At 38.2% G+C, this 25,475-nt stretch overlaps 2 protein-coding genes across 5 annotated transcripts; one reads left to right on the top strand and one right to left on the bottom strand.

The window, feature by feature from the left end:
- The first annotated feature begins 1,674 nt into the window (after window positions 1-1,674).
- On the top strand, window positions 1,675-5,411 carry tbc1d7 (TBC1 domain family, member 7). Of its 4 annotated transcripts, XM_055164962.1 has the most exons (9): window positions 1,675-1,811; window positions 2,168-2,286; window positions 2,365-2,445; window positions 2,535-2,725; window positions 3,014-3,151; window positions 3,234-3,379; window positions 3,528-3,657; window positions 3,910-4,016; window positions 5,259-5,411. In XM_055164962.1, the coding sequence occupies exons 2-8, from the start codon at window positions 2,175-2,177 to the stop codon at window positions 3,994-3,996; spliced, it is 885 nt and encodes a 294-aa protein (XP_055020937.1). In that variant the 5' UTR covers window positions 1,675-1,811; window positions 2,168-2,174; the 3' UTR covers window positions 3,997-4,016; window positions 5,259-5,411. The 4 variants fall into 4 exon arrangements, with proteins under 4 accessions (XP_055020937.1, XP_020793791.1, XP_020793792.1 ...); XM_020938132.2 differs by lacking the exon at window positions 5,259-5,411 and having other exon boundaries at window positions 3,910-4,153; XM_020938133.2 differs by lacking the exon at window positions 5,259-5,411 and having other exon boundaries at window positions 1,678-1,740; window positions 3,910-4,153.
- Window positions 5,252-25,262, bottom strand: phactr1 (phosphatase and actin regulator 1). Its single transcript, XM_020938099.2, has 13 exons — window positions 25,151-25,262; window positions 11,520-11,684; window positions 10,832-10,912; window positions 10,505-10,606; window positions 10,220-10,423; window positions 9,557-9,818; window positions 8,233-8,426; window positions 7,512-7,668; window positions 6,628-6,683; window positions 6,491-6,552; window positions 5,982-6,122; window positions 5,827-5,903; window positions 5,252-5,391 (listed from the first exon to the last, which is right to left on the bottom strand). Exons 1-13 carry the CDS (start codon window positions 25,260-25,262, stop codon window positions 5,376-5,378), a joined length of 1,629 nt encoding a protein of 542 aa, XP_020793758.1. The 3' UTR covers window positions 5,252-5,375.
- Window positions 25,263-25,475: the final 213 nt, after the last annotated feature.

Below are 25,475 nucleotides of genomic sequence, written 5' to 3'. Positions count from 1 at the left end.
ACCATTGGACCTCTGGACCATGCATTGATGAACATCTCCACTTTCCTGGTCGTATATGCGCATATCACGCCACATAACTTCAGTTAACTCTTAAAGGTGTACCTAATCTCCGATCTTTAGACAACAGTCTAGAGGAGACTGCACTCACCTGCATATTTCATATCAAAATGCTGTCTGTTTAACTTGGTCAATTAATATTCATAAACCACAGTTTCACTAGCTAGGACCACGCCAACAACGACATAGTGTGAAGAAGTTTATTGATAATGTACGAAGAGGGGCAGAAATGGCTGGGTTGAGACTATGGGTGGGGGCTCTGTCTCATTCTTCAATTGGCCCAGCCGGAACAGGACCCCATGTAGGGGTCTTATGACTGAAAGACAAAATATGGGATGGGAGGGTGGGGGTCGAGTTAGCAGAGACAAACTGGGATGATGGGAAAGGCTGCTACATATAGGCTTCTGGGAAATTAGAGGCATGGTCGAAGTGAGTTGTGGTTCGCTGGTGAGAGGAGAGGGCGGCTGAGGCGTGGTCCTGCTCCTGAATCTCAGCTAATCATATTAACTACATTTGCTTTGGTGAATAGTGATACTATTTTCAGATATGGGGTACTGATATGGGCCAGAATTTATGGACCTTCAGAACAATTGTTTAATCAATGATTTCATAATTAACTTAGATAATTGATAATACTAGTTTGGTAATATTTCTCAACATTTGCTGAGTGGTGCCCCAAAACCAAAGCCAAACACTCACAAAGGCCAAGTGAGTCCTGCTTTAAATTAGAACTTTTAAATTCCAATCTTTAATACAACTTACCCCTTACCCCAACTTACCCCCTTTTAAGACTACCTACAGTCCTAAAGGATCTGTATGTCAAATCTTGATTTTAAATTCCATAAAGTTAATCTAGGCTATCTGTGTCCCCAGATAAGAGGTAGATATCAAATCAAATATTACTTTTACTGATAACAATTCTAGGGTGACGGTGATAGTTAATTACAAAAATATTAGACATGGGGGCCAAATTGTTTATGTTATAATTTCGTGTTTTGGTTTTCAGAATAACTATCAAATCAGTAAGTAGAATGAGCCTCATTCTGTCATTCAGTCTCTCAGTCTCAGTCCCTTTGGGTTACCAGTTTCAGTTAGTTTAAACTAATGATTCTCTGATCTGAAACATCACTTGTTAAACTCCAGCACTTGCCAGTCAGCCAATCATTAGCTAATGCTTGTGCAGCCTCTGCAGTGAATTCTGGAGGTTCTGAGCTTTCACCTGAGGGATAGCTGGTCTATATATGAGAATGATATAAACATGTATGCATGTATACAGGCACTGGCAACCCAAGTTCAGTTGTGAGTGTAGTGGGCCTACCTTATTAAAACTGTTTCTATAATATTCCCCAATCATTCCCAACATTTGTGCAAAGCACCACCAGAGGTACCGTAAGGGCTCACCTCGGCAATGCGCAAGAAAGGGAAAATGTATTCATAGCTTTCAAAATAATTTGTACGAAGATCAGTGTAAGTGATTTTTCTCACCACAAATAAAGATATATCAAAAGTGAAATAGAAGATTTACTGTGACGTATGGCGTAACGATAAATAAGCCTTATCAAACAAAACTCTTTTAAATTAGTACTTTGTTTTTTTAATACGGTAGTTAAGTACCCGGATGTGGAAATCGCTCGGGCAGCTGTAGCATTGGTGGCTAGCAGCAAGAGGAGCAAGCAATAATGGGTATTAATTTTCAATGAGGCGAAGTCTTTTTAACAACACTTTTTCAGTAGAAGTGTAGCTCCAGTGTACGGGTAATTTGCAGATAATTTTATTATTTTGTTGTGTAGTGGACTGAGGGCTTCATCAAAAGTGAATGTTATGCTAACATAACTCAGCTAGGCAGTAGGCTACAGGTAAACAGCTGATGTGCTGTTGTTAGTTTAATCCATGGTGTCATTGTTATGAACGTGTCAGTTTGGTGCGTGTTTGTGCAGTGCTATTTTCTATTTATCGATATCATTTGTGATCATATTTACGCAGTGGATATTTATAATGTACACAAACCACTGTCTTCATGCCCATTGTCTTGCCAATCTATACTTTTAGTACTTGTTTGTTTTGCAAAACGTGTGTAAGTTTAATAATAGTTTCTTTTTATGTTGATTAGGTAGACCATGGCTGACGACCCTCAAAGAAATTTTCGATCAGCCTATTATGAGAAAGTTGGCTTTAGAGGAGTTGAGGAGAAGAAGTCTTTGGAAATATTGCTCAAAGACAATCCCCTAGGTTAGTTTTTGTATCATTTTACAGAAGACACGTGCAATACACTATACAAAAAATTGCATTTTTGTTATTTGTTGGCAGATTTGGAAAAGCTGAGCACATTTAGCCAAAGATTTCCTATCCCGTCTATGTACAGAATACATGTATGGAAAGTATTGCTGGGTAAGAAAAATATTTAGTTCGTATATTAAAAATGATATTGCTTAAACAGAGATCTTATTATTTTTTGCTATGTACTGCATTTTCAATAGGTATTCTACCACCCCATAGTGACTCTCACGCATTGGTTGGTGGTTATAGGAAGGAGCAGTACCAGGACATTTTGGAGGCTCTGGAGGTGATGCGATACATAAATGTTTCCACCCCATCCACTCATGTTTACCTGCGAATGTTTCAGTTAGAGAATCAGGTGCTCCCCAGATGCTCAGAAATCTCCCCACTGGTAAGAAAACCACCATATAGGTAGCACTACCACGTAACAGTTGTGCTAATATATTGCAGCTCATGTTTTTTATATTTTTATTGGTTAGGGTTAGGGTCCTTAGGATTATAGTGTCAATGGCATAAATTAGTTTCAGTATTATCTATTGTTCAGGCATATATCACACACTTCCTCATTTATTATTGTGACAGGCCTACACGTAGAGGGTTACCTTCACCAAGACACATTATAATGAATTTTGAATCATTGTTGTACTTTATGCTGATAATTTGTTTCTGATTGATGAAGGATGAGGGGAATGAAGATTTTTTGTCCATAAGCCGGGCCATGGATGAGATTGTTGATGATCCTGTTGACTGTTACTGGCTCATTAAATGTTTTGTCAATCAATTCCACATAAAGTTCGGAGACTCTCTACCCCACCTGGTAAGCAATGAATTTACCTTTATCCCCTGTTGATTATAAATAATATTCAAATTCTAATAATAATACATTTTTATTCTCATAGCCAAAAAGCCTTGAACACTACCTGAGTCAAGAAGAGCCTCGGCTGCTAAACCATTTCAAGCAGACTGGAGCTTTAGCGCAGCTTCCATATAATCTCTGGTTTAGATGCTGTTTTGCTGGTTGTCTTCCTGAGTCTAGTCTCCAAAGGTCAGATTCTTTTGTTTATTAATTTTCTAACCTTGGATCACCAAATGTATCTAAATAAATAAAGGTCCAGTCTGAAACCAAATCTGAATTCACAATGATCATATAATTCTGTACTTTTGAGAGCTTTATTAGTTTTCTTGTCTTTCAGGGTTTGGGACAAGGTGATAAGTGGGTCCTGTAAAATTCTTGTGTTTGTAGCTTTGGAGATACTTTTGAGCTATAAAATTGTATTAATGGGCCTGAACCGACCTGAAGGAGTGGTGAAGTTTTTGTGCAATGTAAGTACACAGTTTGTACGATTTCAGTTGCATATAGTTGTTTTTGGTTTTTTTTGCACTGATGCTCTGAAATAATAAGTCAAACCATTCAGAATGTGTGAAGTTTCATTCTTGTAAGACTCTCATAGACAGGACTGATTTGTGCACAGAAAATGGGAATCCATTGTGGAAATGCACATTTGGAAAGCATTGCTTTCAGCTTTATTTATGTTTCATACTTTTTGCTTTTCATCTTTATTTCTTGCCTTTTAGATCCCACAGGAGAACACAGATGCCATTGTGGCAAAAGCCATTGACCTGTGGCACAAGTACTGTGGTACGCCAATGCACAGCACTTAAACAAAATGGCCCCAAGTATGGTAAGCCTGGGGTTTGCCTTGCCCACTTGACAGAAAGACTGTTCTTTTTAGTATTGAGATTTGGACATGGCAATCCACTGTATATGTATATATGTTTTGTGAAAATTACTGGAGTAAAGACACCTATTTTAAACTAACTTAAAGGGTTTCCACCAGTCTGTTTTTAACCCCATGAATAATTGTTACACAAAGTCAAAGAGATGCACTAGTCAACTTTTAAAATTAGTTTCTTTCTTTAAGAAAGTGCATACATCATAGAAGACTCACAATAACTTAATACTCACATGCAGTTGTTCTGCTTTACAAAAACATTTGAAAAGTCTGGCTTACTTTCTCTGTTATGTACATACGTATAGTTCTGAGAGGGATCAACATTTTGTACACAATCATACCAACATTATCTCAGACATACAAACACATTGAAACATACAGCCAGTTCTTCCAGAAATGTCAGTAACATTATGTACCTTGAGAAAACTGTAAACAATGAAAAAGTAAAATGGCAGATTCCAAGAAGTTTGAGGATTTAAAAGGCATTAATTCAGGGTTCAGAAACATTTACTGTAAAAATAACAGTAAAAAAAATGTTAATTTGGCAATTCCCTGTAAACAACACCGGAGGCACAGTGACAGGAGGCTACTGAACTCCAAACAAGAGATGCAACTTCAATGGCAAGTTTAGTTGCTTTGGTTTGAAATTATTTCTGAAAACCTTTTTGAATGAAACCCCAACCTTAACAAACCAAATACATTATTGCTTGGTTGGGTTTGTGGTTATTTTTCAATTTGTGCAGACAGTTAATGCTGCGAGTGTTTGACATTTGAGTTAAGGAGATTTTGGTTTCATATTCAGCTGCCTATCTCAGCACAAAGCTGCCTTTACGTTTAAGGAACATCGCCTTCAAAAACAAAACCAGCAAACTCCTAAACAGAGGTTAACATGATTGAGTCCATGATTAAAGAGGCAAGAAAACAATCCCTGTGATTAAAGAAAATGAATCCATTCTTCCCTCCAAACGTTTGCAAACCACAATTGGCACAGATTCTGTGTTCAACCCCTAAGAACCTTCCGGCCTAGTCCAAAATAAAAAAAGTGCTGCTGAGTTACCTCTCCATCATTTCATTATAAAAATGAGAGTTAAACTTTTGAATATCAAGAAGTTAAATCTCCAATCAGGAGACACCAGCTCAGTTTCATTCAGTTCAGTCTCTATTGTCTCTTTTTCTTTCTGCGTCTCCAAGTGTCCACACCTGTCCTTCAGTCTGACTTCAGTGCCAGAGGAGAAGCCGTTCACAGTTCAAGGGCAACAACTGAGGCATGTGTGGAAGGACAGGAACCCTGCTGAAGCCTCACACAGTTTATGGCCGATGAAACCTAGAGAAGAATTTGAATTGAGTCATTTTGTCACTTGTCATTGAGTGATGTTTATAGATACAGTGTTTCCCACAAGTTTGTACTGAGACTATGGTGGCACATGCGATCCATATTTGACTCATTTTATTCAATACAATATACAAAGAAAACATTTGTTTTTTTTGGCTATGTTGATTAAAAAAAATAAATAAATACAGATACAAGTAACAGATACAAGCAACATATAACATCTATGTGTTTAAGACAATATACCATAATGTCCTCTGTTATTGAGAAACAGTGAGGTAGTGATTTCATGCTATTGTACATGTTAGCTTGGTCAGCCAAACAAATTCCAATATTTAATGTTGACATATTTGTGGGAGGGTGACATACTGTTAGCAAATTAAAAATGAAACTAAATAAAATATTGTAACTTATCAAAATCAGTCTCACCTGGTAAAGTGGCGGCTGGACTCGTGCACTTCCATCTCTGTGCTTTTAAACTCATTCAGCTCCTTCCTAATGGCAGCCTGGAAAAAAGTGTTTAGCATAAGTTATTATTATTAAGCAATTAATCCTTATTAGAATAATTTTCTGAATGACTGAACCTTGTCAGCAGCTGTTAGTCTTGTCCATGGCTTGTCGGCCCTCCTGTCGTAATCTTGAGCTTCAGCAACCTCCACATAATCACTGAAGCGAATCAAAATCTTTGCTTCCCTCAGCTCCTCTACGGTAGGCCTTTGGCTGAGCTAAAAGTGGAACATAACATTTTAAATACAGAAAAATCTGCTTTAAATCAAGTTTTAAAATCTCTGGACACCCTTGCCAATCACATAAGCCAATCAAAAATAATTAGTTATTAATTAGTTATTATGTGTTGTGATTTTTTTTATTTATTTTTTAATCTTAACACTACAACCAACCCTATAGAGCATTATGCAGAAAATGCTGCCGTCTAGTGGTGAAGGTAAGTACAAAATGGTTGCTTGGTTACAAAACTACTACTACTAAAAATAGCATAAGTGTCCAATTCATTAAGGAGATGTTGTTTAAAGGTGCTTCCCTCCAAGGTCAAGCAGGATTAAACCATATCCTCTGATCGTATTCTCTGTTTTACCTTTCGGGATAGGTGCCTTTTAATCTCCCTCTTCTCCTCTTGTTCCTCCAAACCATTTCGAGCTGAATTGAGATAAAAAGGTATCAAGGTATTTCTCTTTTTTAAATTTTTTTTTAACTGAGTGGCATGTTACTTACGTTTAAGAATATTCCTTTGCTCAAGCTCTTCTGCTGTCGGCCGTTGACTCAAACGTCTGTAGAAATAAGTATATATAGTTCAGGAAATCTGTTTTTTCTTTTTATATTCAAGGTCCTATATTACTCAAAATGGATTCTTGTGGGCTGCTATCTCATCAAAAACATACCCAGTTGTATTTTGTTTCATTAACACATGGTTGAGCAATCCTGGTTTATCTAAAAGCTCAAAATGCTCAGTTATACCATGTGATGTCAAGAAGTGGTAGTTTTCAAATTAGCAGCTACCTTAATAGAGATTGACAAGTCCAGGTATGTGTGATGAGGTAATATGGGTCCTTTAAGCTACTGGAAAAAGCAAAATGAGTTAAGAACATACACACAACCAAATGCCATATTTGGTTTGCAGTGTGTATCTGAATTTATATCAATGACAATGTGTTAAATGGTGATTACTCAACTTTAAAAAAATCCAGTCAAATCCAATAAAATGTTTGATTAGATTTCTATTAACTATGAAGAGTTAGATTTGAATGGTTAACATGACAGTATGTGACCCTTATGTCTTTTCTATTTATGAATACATAAAAGAATTGATCTGAGTAAGAACATTTATATTAGAGCAAGGATTTGAATAATGTGCCAAAAACTTGATAAATGCATGTGTTTTAATCCTCTAACTGTATCTATTGCCTTCAGTTTGACCTGAGATTTCCCCTTGACTTCAATTTATCTGTGTCTTGCTCCCCTAGTCCTCTTCATAAATCAGGTGCTCTCGGCTAACACTATGACAGCTCCCATTGGCAAAGGTGGTCTGCCGATAACTTCTATAAGCTGTTACTTTGTATTAGAGACATGCCAGCTAGTAGAAAAGGGCATTAGCTAACCTGGTGAGTTTGGTGGCAGTTTGCTGACGGAATTCGAGTCTCTCCTGATCTGACTGCATGGGCAGGATGTTCTTCTCCTCTAGCTCTCTCTTTGAAGGACGGTTGCTGATCTTAATGGCCAAAGAGTCCCTCTGTAGCACCTTCATGGCCAGTGTGCCTGGAACAAGGGAAATTGACATGGCTCAGCTTTATTGATCTACAGGACAGTGCATTAATGCTCCATGGATTTTTTCACTCATTATTGTTTTTCAGCAAAGCTCCTTCACAGCTAATTGGGGTTGACATGTATTGAATATCTGGACACTGTTACATAAACAACATAAACACTGTTATGCATAGCTTTTCTGGTGAGGGATCCACCATGTTTTTGTTTCTATAGAGCTCTATCTTGAATTTATTTGCCGGTGTTTTATTGCAAATTAAATGCCTTCGACAACATGCATTCTAACTGTGAGCTCGCCTTTCCCTAGATCTGACATGCAACTCATCACATGCTTGCCTTCATTGAAATATATATGTTTCCAATTAAAGCAATCTCCAAGGAGCCTAGTAGGTGGCTGTCCCTCGACCAGAAAATTTACATAGTGCACCTTTAAATGTAATATTTGCACCCTAATATTTTAAATTTTAAAAGTCAAATGCATTACAAAGAGAGCAAGAAAGAGCAAAATATAGCAAGAAAAGCATTCAAATCCATAAAACAACAATCAGTAACTCTCACTTGTAAACAGTGATTCATCATCATCTTCCTCCTCGTCTTCCTCATCTTCATCTTCCTCTTCTTCGTCTTCCTCCTCCTCTTCCTCATCGTCCTTGTACATATCGGGTAAGTCCTCATACTCTGCTTCAATGGGGAGGTTCTCTTTGTCATCATCACACTTGATCATGACCGTAGGAACAGCATGCATCATGGAGCTGCAGAGGTCAAAAGTCATACATTGTAAAATGCAGATGTTTTGGGCACAATGATGCTTTTTCATTATAAAATTAACTGCTAAGAAATCTGGTAAACAACACCCATACATACAACACCCAGCATATACAGTATACTATAAAGAATCTTGCAAAATTTTCCACTTGCCACTTAGGGATGTAACAATATCTTATGTAACAAAACTTATGGTACAATATTATGACCCTGCCTGTGCATATGTTTATGTGATATTTTGGGGAAGCTAACACCTGTACCTGTACAATACTTTTCCCTTTTTAAATGCCTTGGCCAGCTTGTGATGGTATCATTACTATTAGATTTGTTTATGTTATCTGCACTGAAATGGAGAGATCATGTGGTTTGTTCTGCTTTTAGCTGTTGCTGCAAGAAAATAATACATTTAAGCAATGAGGTTTGTAATCCGATATATAGTGACAGTCCATGATATTATTGTGAAACTTTTACAATATTTCTGTTAGATCATTGCTCCACACCTACTTGTCATTGTCTACAAGTTTGAATTCAAGTCCACCACAGTGTTGAATACTGCACATGCTAAAGAGCATCCAGTGTGTGTATCAAACTACTAAACTACTAATACTAAACCAAATGAATGAAAACAACATCAGTACACAGGAGGTTGGTCCAGAGAAAATAAATCTTTCGACAAGCAACCGATCAAAATGATGGATGAGGTGGAAGATCACAAGTTCAAAAGTGTGACCTGCATACAAAAACATAGACCAACCAGGGGAAGTAGCATAAAGGTTTAGACAGCAGCTGAAAAATATTCACTAACTTGAAATATCAAGAGAGTGTAATTATCATGGTGCATATAACAGTGGTGAAGCAAAGACATTAGATAAATTGTCTGGATTTTAATCCAAGGGTCTCCTTGAGTTTTGGCCACATCTCGACCACTGGAACTAAGTCCATTGACTCAGTGCAATAGTTCAAGATAAGAATCAAATCTATCTAAAAGTACACCAAATATACTTTTGTATGAGTGTGTGTGTGTAGGGGGGGTTAATAAAAACATTAATAATAATGCTTATATATTTTCTAAATTTTACCATCTTTGATGCAGCATTATAGAACACCAAGAACTCACCTCTCAAACCTCTGCATGGTAAGGGCTAGAGTCTTGTTGAGCTCCTCGATGATTCTACTTGGAGGGTGAAGGGGAACGGGCAGTGTCCCATACTGAAGAGAGTGTCCGCCCCCCGGGGCATGGCTGGGAGGGGCAGGGCACTTCTGGAAGGTAATTGATGTGGGCTCCATGCTCCCTGTTGGGACAGAGATCAGGAGCTTCTTTGGAGGTAGAGGTGGAGACAGCTTCACCGACATACATGGCAACTTCACAGGAGTCCCATCTGAACCAAAAGAAAAACAAAAGTTTGATATTTTTCGCGGAAATGCTTTGCCTTGTTTTTTTTACTGACCCCTGGGAATACCTGGTGCCACAATGGAATGCCATTGGTAAAACCTGTTGTTGTGTTTCATACTAGACAGAGCCACACTGTCTAGTATGAAACTGATGTATGCTAGTGAGGCCAGTGGCACAGATTGGCAGCCTTGCCTAAGTCGGTCTGCCCCAGGGAAGCTGTGGCTTATCTCTTTCTAGGGGGAAAATATAACTGTATATAAGATTTTGTTATAGTAATGCGTAATGCAACCACCTTTAAGCTGAATTTTTTATAATGGAAAAAACACTATACTGTGTAGGAGTAGTGAGTGATTTTTAAGTGTTCCTTCACTCAGAAAGCAAGCATACCTGCGATATGGTTAGGTAGTCTGGTGAAGGGTTTAGGTGGCAATGCTGGAGGTTGTTTGTGAAGCACTGGTGGTCTGGAAAGGGACGATTCATTGCTTTCCACAGCGTACACAGTGGGTTTCTTTGTGGGTGGAGCTTGGCTAGATTTCTGAGCTTGGTCCTGTTGACATGCACCTTCACTGGGTATCGGAAACTCCAATGAGCCTGAGGACAGAAACAGAAATGTAAAAAAAAACATTTTAAAAAGCTGCTTAAATTAATACATGAAGCGCTTCTTACACTTACCGACAGCTGCAGTAGCTCCCTCCATCAACTCACTGCCCTCCGAAGCATCCCCTGCTGACTGGCCATTCTCCATCTTAACCTCCTCTAGGGGAGAAGAGGCATCTGCAGAGATATGAAGGAAGAGAAAAAAAGATCACACAAAGATCTAGTATAAAGCAGGGTAATTAAGAAACATAGACAGCAATGAAATATTTTTTAAAGGAATTAATTTAATGTGACAATTACAGTGTCTACAAATAGCTTTATAAGGTGTAATATAGACAGAAATTTTAGCAAGTGACTGTAACATTAAATATTTTTGTGGATAGACATTTTATGTAGCCTCACCTTTCTCTTGGACCTCCTTAAGAACTCCCTTCTTAATGAGCTCCTCTCTACTTTGGCGAGTGGACATCTTTCTTTCCAATACTATAAAGTGAAAAGGTACAGGTAAAATCTCTATGTACTTTGTTCAACTGAGTATCTGAACCAATAAAATCACTTAAATGTGCTGAAATAACAGATGACAAAATGTCAAATCTTTCATATCATAATTCAAAAAGCCATGGGAGCCATACTGATCCCACTTAACATGCGGTATAAAATCAAAATGTGAATTTGTCTTGTGACAATCAGACAATTTTGGAATAACCTATGGTGAGACCACTAACTGTGAATTTTATTACGATGTATCACTGTTAAAGATCAGTTTAGATCACAACACCATACACAAACGTACAGTATGGTATGCACTGCTCTATTCATATCTATCCAGTAAACCGGTAACAATAGGTAGAAGGCATGGGCTTTTTGATTGTCCAGCCTGAAATGGCCTCATCATGGCCAGGGGTCTTTGCTGCAGCCCTTATATCATTGTGCTCTGTGCCACAGGCCCTGTGCGGCCATACATCACTGCTGCTGTTGCTAGGGGCGTCAGGGAGACATTCATCTGCTGCTGAGAGGGTCTAGAGACTGAGGCAGATTCAAAGAGCTGAACAACAGGGGCTAATGGAGGTACAATGATTATATTTCTTACCTGCAGAAGTCTGCTTAAACTTCTCACTCTTCTTCTTTCTCCATTTCCAGGGTTTAAAAAGTCTTCCCAAGTTGGCAAATTTGCTTCTCCGTCGAATGGGCGGGGTGTGTGTCCCTGGTACCAGAGAATCGGAGCGCATCGCTGCGAGCCGCTCCACTTCTTCAGCTGCAAAACAAATAACATCAAGGTCATAAAGCAGAGGAAAACAACACATAGGATCTGCCTCACAATGAGGGCATTATACTAGCATTATGGAATGGTAATAATATTAACAATTGTTTATATGGTGAAGGAATGAATCCTTTCATTTGATTTTGATTTTCTATTGTAATAATACAGCACACAAGTAAAGACTTAGATTTGAGGTACAGAGGATCAAATGACTGTGATTTAAAATGTCAAGGGAGGGAATCCCCACAGGCTTCTGTATAATCAAGTCAAGAAAAGCTTGTATTGCTGCTAATCACTGTTCACAGTTAAAGTGTCTGAAAGCAACAGTGTAGAAGCAGCAAAGACAGCAATTATAGACTAGTGAGAATGTATGCCAAATGTAAAAGTACACGGCCAAGGGAGTATTTCACTTCCATAATTACAGTGGGCAGAACTGGCAGTGTTTATGTCCTGGTGATTTGACTTTACACACCAGTTCTTCTTTTAACACTATACAGATAATCTTTCTCACTGCACTGAACTCCTACTATACACAAGATGTATAGACAAATGTGAGCCAGTCAATTCAAGTCAGAAGGGACACATTAAGTGTAGTAATAGTAATAGTCACAATGCATGTATATATTACCATGCAATTTGAACAAAAAATATATGTTGTGGTTGTGGTTGTAGTACTCCAAGGAGACCTAAAATGACACATGTGATGTAAACGGTACTCCTTAAAGCCACATTGTAATGGGGCTGTGAGATATGTTTTATTTTCAGATGTAGTCCCAGTTTAGTCCAAATTTTCATGTGTAAGTGTGAATGCACTCCTATTCCTCAAAAGTCTTAACTCTGCTCCAACACAACTTGAGAATTAGACCTCTCAATTAAAAAGACACAAGCTGATCATTGATGATTTGAAATGTTTAGAACACAGAGTGCTACTGTGTAATGTATTATTTTCATCATTATCTCCTTAAAAACTCCCTCCAAACAAGAAAATAACTTTGAGAGAATTCATTTCTATATATCCAATCTAACCAGTAAGCCTTAGGAGAAAGGGAGGAGCTTTGAGGCAATCCTACAGCTAGAAAGAAGATGTCAGTTTGAATCTACTAGCTCAGCGGCTACAGCAAAGAAGCCTTCCAACAACATCCCCCCGGCATACAGCCACCCTCACAACCGCACAGTGAACCAGCCCACAGATATGCAGAACAACGCCCCAGTGAGAGAGGTCAGCTCATAGTAAAGCAGTGAATTTAAAATGTGTACCATATTAGCCAACTGCATAATTAACATGACTTTTATTAGTCTTGAGATTAACATGTGAAATATGCTACTGAAGTCAACTACTCTGACCCTAGAGGTGAAAAGGTCCCAAGCACTCAGTCTGTGGTGAGTTATTTGCTTAATAAATCATATGGTGGAGTCACTTTTGGCTTAGTCTGTAGAGGTGACCCATAATGCTCTGACCCCCAGTGGTGAGGAGGGAGCAGCTACATGAGTCAGTCTGCAGGGCTACATTCCTTTAGTCGAACCCAGGCTTTGTTTTGTTACTGGAGTTTGACTCACCCAGGTCAACAACAAATGAGATGAGCTCAATGCAAGATAAAGCTGACAACTTTTACTGTTTTGCATAGCTGCTCTATAGTCTGTAGTCAATTTACCAGTCAACTGTGAAGACTATTGATCTTAGGTGCAAAGATGGACACATAACCGCAGTGCTGATACAGATCTTTTTTTTTTTTTTTTTTACCAATAGAAAGTAGGTCAGTCAGTATAGCAAATTTTGAAGTGTGATATATTGCTGAAGCAAATACAGATGATAAATGATAATATTGAAACTAGCTGATGCCACTGACACAATAAACCATGAGCAGATTTTAAAACTATTCTAAATGTACAATAGTGATAAAAAATAAAAGATCATGAGCTGCAATAAATAATCAGCAGAATGAAACACTTTAGTATTTAGTTTCCATCTGCAATGACTCATAGAAGTTATTAATTTGACCATTTACAGCTTAAATCTTATCATGTAGCCAGAAAATAAAGAAATATTTCCCAGAAGTGCAAAGAAACTTTACACAGGATAAATTATCGTTCCAGCTTTCATATATTGAATGAAAAGTCGATACAGTAATTATCGTGACAGGCCTAATGGAAAGTATTAAAATAGCTTAAAAATAAGCTAATCAGTATTGTTGAAGTCAGAAAATAGCTCGTGGCTCAGAAACAGAAATAGGCAATTAAAATAGGCAGATTAAGCAATAGTTATAAAGTTGAAAATATTAATTGATATTTTGGAGTCTCTGTGATCACATGATTCACAGCATTAAATGGCGGTCTATAAAGGTCTCCAGTGCAATGATCCCGGTTAGTTATAACTATGTCATAACCACCACCACTGGTCCATTATACTGCCTCCGGAGTAAGGCCAGTTTTGATTTCTGTTCAACTACATTTGCGTAACATTTGAGGATGTCCCAAAGGTTACAAAGAAGCTCAAGTAGAGAGTGGTCAATGTACGGGACAGCTACTCGCATGATGCTGGAGGGAAAGCAGGGAGCGGCCACTGACGACTGGCAATAATTTAGCGCGTTTATAACCCCTCAAAGCCCCTCACCGCGGGTTTAAAGACACGGGCGCTCACCCTCCAGCTCGGCTCCTCGGCAGTTGCTGCAGATGTGTTTGATTTCTTTGCCGATCTGGCAGTGGATCATGAACGGCATGTTGTTGTTGTTCACGGCGGGTTGATGCTGGTGGTCCTTCCTGGAGCCGCTGCTGCTGCCGCCGCGGGACTTCATCCTGGACAAGCAAAACGCGCTCCTCTTCCTCGGCTTTTCTTTTGTTGGAGCGGGTTCGGGTAAAGGTATTGAGGTGATCGGAATAGGAGCCCCAGTGTGGGACCATAAACACATCACATCCCCACGATCCGCCATGTTTGCGCTGGACTAGGACTGGACCCCCCCTCGCCCTGACGCCCTCTGCTCTCGTGGAGTGGATGGGCAATTCAATGCTTTGCAGCGCTGCCTCCGCGCTGACAAGAAAACAAGACAACGCACCGTAACATCCGCTGTTGAGTTTCATAATAAAAGCCCCTGAGGAAGTGCTGTCAGGTCTGCACATGACAAAACTTTAATTTGTGCTCACTGGCATGAAACGGTAAATTCTGTTTTTGTGCGCATCTTAATTTCAGAGATTATGCTATTGCCGAATTTTTAGTCTGCAGCACTAGTTTAATCTCAGACTGAGGAGGAGGGGCACCAATTTAAACTAATGAAAGCAATCTCAGTAGTATGGTCTAACAGTTTGATCATTTATAATTTTACTTTAATTTTATTATAATTTATATTTTTATTTGCTTTTAACCACAAATGTTCTCTATACACAGAGATAGGCCTCTTTTAAAATTAAGGTTAATTCAAGTCATCTTTTGTAGTTTATTTCTTGGCCAGCAGGGGGAACAATTCTCCTCAGCATTATTCTGATGACCACGGCAGACCATCACCATTCTGGCTGTAGCTCATCTCCACCATCCCATACCGGCCAATATTTGTTTGTGCCTGAACCTATCTACAGGATCAACACTTGCAAATTACTTTTAACTACTGCAGTTTGAGAAATAAATGGTCAACAGTTTTAAAGTGAAACTCACAGAGAAACGAAGTACTGTTCTACGATGTATGCAAAAACAAAGTTAACAGCTTGCTTTAAACATAGACCTATCTGAGAGACTTTAATGATATGCCATCTTTAAACTAGGCCTACTATTTTCAAATACAGAAAATATTTACCTTGTGCATAAGATTGAGAGTACTTCTCAATCTTGTTAATATGTCATTGTTAATCCTTTGGCAAACTGTATTCGAGGGAAAGTACACATATCACAGAGGCATATCACACCCACAATGCTATTCCCACACAGCAGAAGCCTTGTGAATGAAAATAATGGCCCAGATCATGACACAGGCTTGGTGTGGGTGGATGTGCCTCTGTTTAAGACCTGCAGCTGTTTGGGGGGAGGTTACAGTTACTATGTGCAGCTGACAGTAATGGACTTCATGTCTGAGTGTGTCTGACAGCCTGGGCCCTTTCAGGGGCAGAGGAAGGGAGACATCATCAGCGTAAGTCAGCAGGAGAACAGGTATGTGTGTGTGAGGAGGTGTTTAAACTGTACATCACACCACAGGAGGCCTTCCACTATGCATATTAAAGTGTCAGATTATTCTATGTTTGAGAGACATCAAGCATTTTATTTAAGTTTACCTGTAAGATATGCAATGGACAAAGCATGTATTATAAGTGCATATAGACTACCACAATTATTATGTATAAAGAAGCCATGGTGAATCAGATTAAATTATTCTAATGGCTTATTATGATTATTAAGAAAAAAATTACTTGCTCCGAAACATCCCATGTGCTGAGAGAAAATATTTTTTTGTGAATCAGTAATTCCACAAGTTTAAGACTACAACTTTTAAATTTCAATTGTGAGTCTATTAATAATAATAATTATTATTATCAGCCCTGGAATTCCCAATCACATCTAAACAAAAGACCGGTAGTTGCTATCTTGAAAACTATCACTTCATGACAAAACTTGGAACAGAGCATTTTGAGTTTTGGAGATGCAGGCAGACTAATAATAAAGGATTACTCAAACAAGCGTGAATGAAATAAAACACTCCTGGTATGTTTTTAAAGATGTAACAACATAGTAACATGGTTAAAAATGGTGAAAAGGGTTACAAAAGTCAAGTTAGCATAGGACACTATTATAAAGATTATGTCTGGTATTAGATTATATATTTATATATAGAAAATAAATGTCTTCAGGGGATTTGTGATCACAACAGGCCAGTCAGAGCATCTTCAGCCCTGCAGGTTTTTCCCTTGTGCATGCGCCTGTAATGTGGGCAGAGAGATGGAGTCTGTGCAGTCCTTTTAAGTACATAAAAATCAATAATCTTACTTGCTTGAGCTAAATGCCACTGAACATTTCCAGAGACGCAATGGAGTCTCTGTGACATACTGTATGTTATTCTTAAGAGAACTCAAAACAATTTATCCTCATGTGTCTGCCCTCAGTGCCCCGTGACTCACATCTACAAGATTATCTATACAGATCTGACAAAGCACCAACTTTTTAGCAGCAATTCAGACTTTATTTATAAAGTTATTTTCATACATCGCATGTAGACCAATGTGTTTTACATAGATAATTAAAATCACTCCCTGGCACTCACCCACCCACCACAACCATGTTTTAGTAGTTGTGGTAGTAGTAGTTGTAGTAGCAGTAGTTGCTGTATTGGTAATGGTTGTAGTAGCAATGGTAGTATGTAGTTGTAGTAGTAGTAGTAGTAGTAGTAGTAAGTATTTTTATTATTTTTTGTCTTATTGAAAATATTAACATATCAACAGTCTGTAGCCAGTGTCTTTGAGTTTATTTTGTGCTGTGGTGCTTTTGGTCTGGTGTAATGTCTTTATGATTGAAAATATGATTGTTAGGGATGCACCCAAAAACAAAACGGTAACAGATTTTGGTGCTGATATTGAACATTTTGGTGGACTGGATATTAGGTCAGCTGATATCCCATTTCTGTCTATAAACTGGTGGTAAGGTCTCATAATATTAAAACTAAAAAGATACAAATATTTTTACAAAGCTTTTCTGTAGTTACAAAATGTAACATAATGTTTTACCTTATGCAGTTTGTGTTTAAAGGAAATAAATGCCATTTTCACTCTCTGCACTAGTATCGGTTGATATCAGGTACTGGCAGATACATAAAACCAAAGTATCAACATCAGTATTGGAATAGAAGAAGGTTGTGTTAAGCAACTTATCTTGTTTTTAATAAGACAAAATGAATCATCATATTGAACACTAACCCTTTGAATGTGAGGGAAAAATGTGATTAATTTCTTTGGCAATTCGCCCAGTCCTGTTTTGACCTTTACCTAACAAGAACCAAGAAACCTCTCCTTCGCTTCAACTGACCCTTTCTCCACTGATCTCACCGCACGCATCCTGAATATGGGCTTCTGTCCTATTCATCATCTTGGAGTGTTTGATGGTGCTGAGGCTAATTTAGGCACAGAGGGAGGGGACTCTATCATCCTGGCAAAAATTAAGTATGCAAAGTGAATCTGCAGTATTGTACAGTGTGGGCTGAAGGATTCATTCTTTAACTTTTGACATTGTGTCTTTAAAGTTGCTTCTGGTTGTTAGTTTGTTTTTACTAGTACTTTGTAAACCACCGAGACAGATGGTAAAGCTAAAAATGAATGACAAATTCAAGGGAAAGACTCTGTTAATTATGAATTTCTACAATAGTTTAGTTTATTTGTCAGGGACAATGCACCTACACAAAAGAGGTTCCGGTAAAAAATCTTTTGTTTATTTTTTTTTCGCACACTGGACAGACTGATGTAAAAAAATGTGTGTACTTTTTAATAGCATTATATCATCCCAGTACTAATCATTCTGCTTATCTCTTCAAATCATGTATTGACATTAAAACCAAACAGAAAATCCACAAATGTTATTTTTTGTAAAAGGATTATGTTTCTAAATTTACCATATTAATCTTGTTGCTTTAAAGGTCCTATATTACACTTTTTAGAACCCTCACCCTCTCCTCAGGGTCACATAGACCCGAAGAAATTTTTTTTTTCCTTCCCTCTTTCTTGGGGCGGGTCAATCAGACCCAAAAATGTATTTTCTCGCCTGGCAAGAATGATTTGAAAATACATTTTTGAGTCTGACTGACCCGCCCCAAGAGAGCGGGGGAAAAAAAAATCTTTGGGTCAATGTGATCCTGAGGAGAGCGTGAGGTTAGTGACTTTTGTGAGCTCATGTTAATCTAATTGTTAATGTACCTCCTCAAAACATACACCGGTGTTATGTTGTGTTTCATTCACACAAGTTTGAGTAACCTTTTATTATTAGATGTTATGTCTACATCTTCAAAGCTCAAAAGGCTCTGTTCCACTTTGTGATGTCATGAAGCAGTAGTTTTCAAGTTAACAGCTACTTTTTCCCTTTAGTCCAGTAGAGATTGCCTGTTCCAGGGCTAAAATTATATAAATGATCCTAGTGATGGTTTGCTGCGTTTAAAACACAGTGGAGCACTTCCTGTATTTCCATATGACATTGCATGGTGGGCAGAGTGTTTTCTGTTTGAGAGAAGAGCTCAGCCTAAATATGCAGACTTTATGTGTTAAATATGCGTGAATAAAGTAAAACACAACTCCAGATATGTTTTACATACTGTAGCTCAGAAAATGTAAAATGGAACCTTTCAACCGAAAACATTGATAACTGTGTTTGATTAATGCCACCACATTTTAGTGAAAAAAAAAAAAAATCTCTATATCTATCTATCTATATCTATATCTATCTATCTATCTATCTATCTATCTATCTATCTATATACATATATATATATATTAGGGGTGTCAAATTATCGCGTTAATTGCGATTAATTAATAACAGTCATATTTAGCGCGTTATGTTTTTTAATCGCGTTAATCTCATTTTTAATCTCTAACTTTACAGTTTCTGTATGCGAGTTGCTTTATTATAAAATCTGTTTTTATGTGTTGTTGGGACAACAACAACACACACACACACACAAAAAAACACATTTATACATTTTTTTATTTCGGTAATTCCACTCATTGCCGGAAACCCACACAAAACGCGCGCAGTAAGAGCGATGTAAACGTCATGTTAACGTTGGCGCTTCAGGCACAATGGACGAGGTCGTAGAGCCAGTAGAACAGAGGCAGCAGTGCACAGGTAAAAAACGCATTCGTTTTCTTGGAAATTATTCTCCCGACGTGAAATATAAAAGAAAATAACAAATATAATATCGCCTACAACTTAAATGTCACTGGTGAAAACAACCTGCATAGGCTCATGATGTCTGCACTACTGTCCTATAGTGACCTGCCACATGAGGGGACACACACACAAACACACACAAACAAACACACACAAACACAAACACACACACACAAACACAAACCTTCATCATCGTCATTAACCTGAGAACGCGCGGACCACGTTTCCTTCCGTAGTTACTGCGTGGACACCGACGTGCTCCCGTGAGCCGCGTGTGGATCGTGTTTTCTCGCGTACGCGGCGTAAACCGCGCTTCCTCCTGTGCGCCTCTAAACCAGAACTAACACCAAGACTAAAACCAGGACTAATCCAGTCCAGGACTAAACCAGGACTAAACCAGAACTAAAACCAGAACTAAAACCAGGACTAAACCAAGTCTAAACCAGGACTAAACCAGAACTAAACCAGAACTAAAACCAGAACTAAAACCAGGACTAAACCAGGTCTAAACCAGGACTAAACCAGGACTAAACCAGAACTAAAACCAGAACTAAAACCAGGTCTAAACCAGGTCTAAACCAGGTCTAAACCAGGACTAAACCAGGACTAAACCAGAACTAAAACCAGAACTAAAACCAGGTCTAAACCAGGACTAAACCAGGACTAAACCAGGACTAAACCAGAACTAAAACCAGAACTAAAACCAGAACTAAAACCAGAACTAAAACCAGGTCTAAACCAGGACTAAACCAGGATTAAACCAGAACTAACACCAGGACTAAAACAGGATTAATCCATTCCAGGACTAAACTAGGACTAAACTAGGACTAAAGCAGGTCTAAACCAGGACTAAAACAAGGACTAAAACCAGTGATCTCATATATAAAGCATTTCTCTATCAATAATATTTTTAATATGGTTAAGGAAAGACTAGACTTTTTATTGTCTTTAAGTAGACAAAAGTTATTATGTTCAGATTTCCTCATCTTTGCTACTTTACAGCAAACAGTTTCTTATTCATGGAGACTTGGGCTCAACAGCCAAATTGGAGAGATTTGTTAAACAATAAATGACTTTATAAAGTCACTTTTTAAAATCTATATCAGTCTTTTGATCTGCCACAATAATGTAATAATGAATTTAAATGAAAATACCTCAAATTGAAGGCTTTTCTCAGCAATTTTTAGGTGAGATTAAAATGAGATTAATTAGATTAATTAATTACAGATCATAACTAATCTCTCAATTTTTTTTATCGCATGACAGCACTAATATATATATATATATATATATATATATATATATATATATATATATATATATATATATATATATATATATATATATATATATATATATATATATATATATATATATATATATATATATATATATATATATATATATTTGTGCTCATGGAGAAGAAAATGTGTTTCATGTGAAATCTAACTCAAGGTTCACTTGCTCTGAGGCTCCTTATTTTCCTGTAATACCACTGGGGGTGCCGGACTCCCCTCCTCCCCTCCTGTAACCACTCAGAGGTGGGCTAATACAAAGTGACAGGACAGCACCGCCTAGCCTGTGTATGTGTGTGTGTGTGCTTATGTATCTGAGTGAGTGTGTGTGTGAGCTTGTGTACACTTCCTTGAAAGAAATGTGTGAATGTGAGACTTGGCAGATCACAAGGATATGAGTCACCTCTCTCTTTGTATCTCATCTGTTTTGATAGGTACCCGTCATTGGCAGATAAAGACGAAAACACCACAGGATAGCCATTAGAAGTTAGCTTACTGTTGGTGGTTCGGTCTATTTTGTATTAAACAAAATCTATTCCCATAGATTTACTGCAAGAAGCATAGTTAAAATAAATGTAAGCTGATGTTAACCATATATTTCTAGACTTGTCATAATAATAATAATATAATATAATATAATATAATATATATATAATATAATATAATATAATGTAATATAATATAATATAATAATACTATATCAACTTATCTTTCAATATATGAAAGCTGGAACAATACATTTTGGAGCTCAAAATTTGGCATGGGTACATTTTCTTTGTAAAAGTGTGGAGATTTGGAGCATTTTTGTAATATAAAAGTGATCGCTAAACACACTATTTAAAATGGTTTACTGGGATTATCTCGTATAATAAAGTATTTCAATATTATCATTTATCACAGTATATCTATGCTTCACAATTTGTTATAGATACAGGTCTACATGTTTCCATAAAAAGGCCCAAGGCAAGAAAGTAAAATAAGAATAACAATTTTAACTGGGACACGCCAGACCAACCAAACCCTCAGCACAGAAAGCCCTAAAGTCCTAGTGAGTGCAACAGATCTGTGCCAAAACTATAAAATGGCAAAATTCGATTTAGTTTGATTGCCACACATTTTTCCACTTAGGGGCAAAACAAACCACATTAACAGTCATAATTTACTGCCAAATTTAGGATGCTTGAATAAGTAAATGTCGACAAATAACAGTGAAGAATAGTAGAATAGTGTTAACATTAAAATCAGTGTTTGATTTGGCCATGTTTACCTTTGCTCACAGACCATATTTATGAAATTTGAAATAAAATGTCCATCTACCCTACCTTTAACCATTGTCACACAAGTGAAACCTTAATTTGAGTAGCTACTAGCCATGACTTTGTTATCGTCCTCCCTGACGTAGTGGAATTCATTACTTTCCAATAGTGATGTCTGAGTAATAATTAAAGATCCTATATTACATAAAATTCCCTCTTGATCTTTAGGCCATGTTACAATACCTTTACTTCCTCAAAAACTTACCTGGAGTTGTGTTTTCTTTCAGTCACATATGTTTGAATAATCCTGTATTATTCATCTGTCTACATCTCCAAAGCTTATAATGCTCTGTTCCACCTTGTGATGTCATGAAGTGGTAGTTTTCAAGTTAGGAGCTACCTTTTATCTTTAGTTCAGCAGAGAGTTGCAATTACAGGGCTGAAATTATCCAAATGATTCTAGCAAAGGTATGTGGATCTTAAAAACACAGTGGAGCGCTTCCTTTATTACCACATGACATCACAAGGTGGTGCAGAGCTTTTTCTGTTTGAGAGAAGAGCTCAGCTTAAATATGCAGGATTTGTGTGTTAAACATGTATGAATGAATATGTATGTATGAATATGTATGAAACAAAACACAACTCCAGGTATGTTTTTGATGAGGAAACAACATTATAACATAGATCATAAAATAGTGAAATATGGTTCCTTCCTATGTGAAAAACATAATGAGTGTTTAATGTATCTGATATCAAACAGCAAAATAAAGCAAAACATAAATCCTGTTAATCCACAGTAATACAGTATGCCATCTGTAATATTCAGGCTAAACTGCATCAAATAATTGATGAATTTGAAGTACTTTCAACTTTTTCCATCTTCCACTTTTTCTTTAACATAAGACTCCCTTCTTTCAGGTTTTGGCCTTGAGCACAATGCAAGCCTGTCTAAGCAGATAGACTGTTGTGTAGAGGAGGGGAGGGTCTCAAGCATGTCTTTTTAGGAGGCAGGGCAGCAGCCAGGGGAAGTATGGCTTTGCATTTAAAGACTTGCCGTTTTCTTTCTGCTTTTTGTATTCTGCCCTGGTACTTCGAACTCCCCCCAAGGCCTTGAAATAGAGTGAACTCAGAAGTAAGGTTCCATGTACAGTACTGTGTCAAGGAGGCTAGACTACAGTACACAGGGGGAGTTTGACAGTTTTCTAAGATTGCAGAAATATTAACTTATCTGTATAATATAACCTGTTTTATCCATTTTATGGTTTTGCTAAAAATTTTTTACCACTGCAGTACTCAGAGTGCAACCTGTGATAGTGTCTTGTTTTTAAGCAGATTCACAGAACTAAAAAAAAAACTTAATATAAAGAAACATATATAGTATTATATTTTCATTCATTTTTTTCTCGTAGAACATTAGAAGAGTAATCAACTGTACTTGTTGTCATTCTTAAACCACCAGCTTCTGTTCAATTTAGATAAATGGGGCATAACTCTGTACCACAGAGTGTCACACTGCTCAGTTTAAAACAGCTGTAATAGAATAAGCTGAGTGTGCAGCCAGGGGAAAAGGTCAACAGCCACATTGTACCATCTGGTCCAAGGCCTAATGACAAATTCTGTTTACTAAACCCTTACAAAGTCACTAACTCACACATATGTTCAGCACTTTAACATTACATTAATTGTTCTGTCTGAAAACAAGTCACTTTAAAGCCTATTAAGGACAGTAAGTAAGTTTAGGTCAAATATAAATCTATTGCATACATTCAGAATAAAGACAAATCTAATCATATTTAATAATAATCAATTTACAACTTAGAGACTCTTAGAGACTTAGAGAAATAAGCCGCTCCCTAAAGGTCTGTGTTTTCCCACTCACAGAAGAGGTGGTGCATCAGACAAGATGCAGAGAAAGGGTTGAATTTTGGAGGTATACAATGTGAGAAAAATGTTTAAAAGATGAAAAAATAAAAATAAAATCCACCATGCTACTAAGACCTGCAAGTGATTACTAAACAACAACAACAGCAACAACAAAAACAGATTAAAAAAGACTGTCTTAAATATGGGTAGACTAATAGCATGAGAGCTAAAATGCTGAGTAATGGCTTGCACTGTAAGCAGCTACCTGTTTAAGCAAGCAGTACGACACAATGCAAAGCTACAATAATACGGGTAGTCTGGGAAATTTCCAGAGCTGTCTTCTCCGAACTGGTAAAAAGACAGGTTTGAGTTTCTGCCGGAGCAGCAGACAGGTCTATGCACTTCATGAGGCTGGGATTTGTCACATTGAGCAGTTCCGTGGGAGGGTCCAGGCTAAGCTACTGGGAAGAAGTCTTTGTGAGAAATTACAAAAACATCTGGGCTGTCACGGCTGTGGGTGATCGGCGCAGAAAAGAAAAGCTTCGTCCTCTCTGTACACGATGGAATTTTCAGCACCAGCGAGCACTGGACAGCTCCACAACTTGCACATTGTCAAACCATGTGACTAACCCGCTCCTCACAAAATTCCACGTTTGTCTAATTTCCTAATTGTATGGCTCAGAAAGCATTCATGTTGTGATTAAAGCAACATAGCAAACAGTGTCATATCTGCGCATATGTGAAGCCTAGCCTAAATGTTTCCACGCCACACTGAACTGGGTCTCAGCATGCCACAACATCCATACCTCTCTCCCACAAAAGCAACAATAATAGGCTAATACTAAAGATGTGGCAAAGTTTACGTTCACGCAGCCGACTTTAGCCTCATGAGCTGATTTGGACCGGAATCGCCGTGTTAATGAGGTTTGGGCTTATCTAACAATGCTTGACAACGTGAAACCGGGCTCATGCAAAAATGTTCTCTTCACATCAGTCAGTGCATGAGTCACAATGGTTAGCTCCCAATGAGGTGCAGCAGAGGACCACGGGAAGCACGAGAGGCACAATGAAAGCCAAAAGCATGCGAGCAGCACTGTCCGGATCATTCTCCGGGAAAAGGGTGCGTTTCCCTGTGCAGTGAGAGAAAACGCCCCCAGACATGAGGAACAGTCCAGCTGTACGCTGCGTACACGCGCTGCCTACCTGTCTCCAGGTGCAGGGAGATCCTTGCCTCGTTGATATAAGGCGTGTCACTCTTGGACCGGACCCTCCGGATCGGTCTGCGGTCCACATCCTCCTCCGGAGCCGCGGCCATGTTCGGCCAGCGGGGCAGCGTCCACTGGCAAGCGGCGGGACTGCGAGGGATACGGCGCCGCAACAGCAGCCAGTGGTGCACCCGCCTGGGCTGGCAGTGTGGGAGGGGGAGAGAGGCTATTGTAATGTGAAGGAGGGGAGGAGGGGAAGCCTCATCAGACTCTTCTGTCTTCTCCTGCAGACTAAAGATAGGCGCACTGATGATCCAGGAGTC

Source organism: Boleophthalmus pectinirostris, unplaced genomic scaffold, assembly GCF_026225935.1.
Source record: "Boleophthalmus pectinirostris isolate CB_2022bp ecotype Guang Dong unplaced genomic scaffold, ASM2622593v1 HiC_scaffold_7, whole genome shotgun sequence".
NCBI classification, from domain to species: Eukaryota; Metazoa; Chordata; class Actinopteri; order Gobiiformes; family Gobiidae; genus Boleophthalmus; species Boleophthalmus pectinirostris.
The sequence above is the reverse complement of the archived record's forward strand: the minus strand, read 5'-3'. Positions and strand labels throughout refer to the sequence as shown.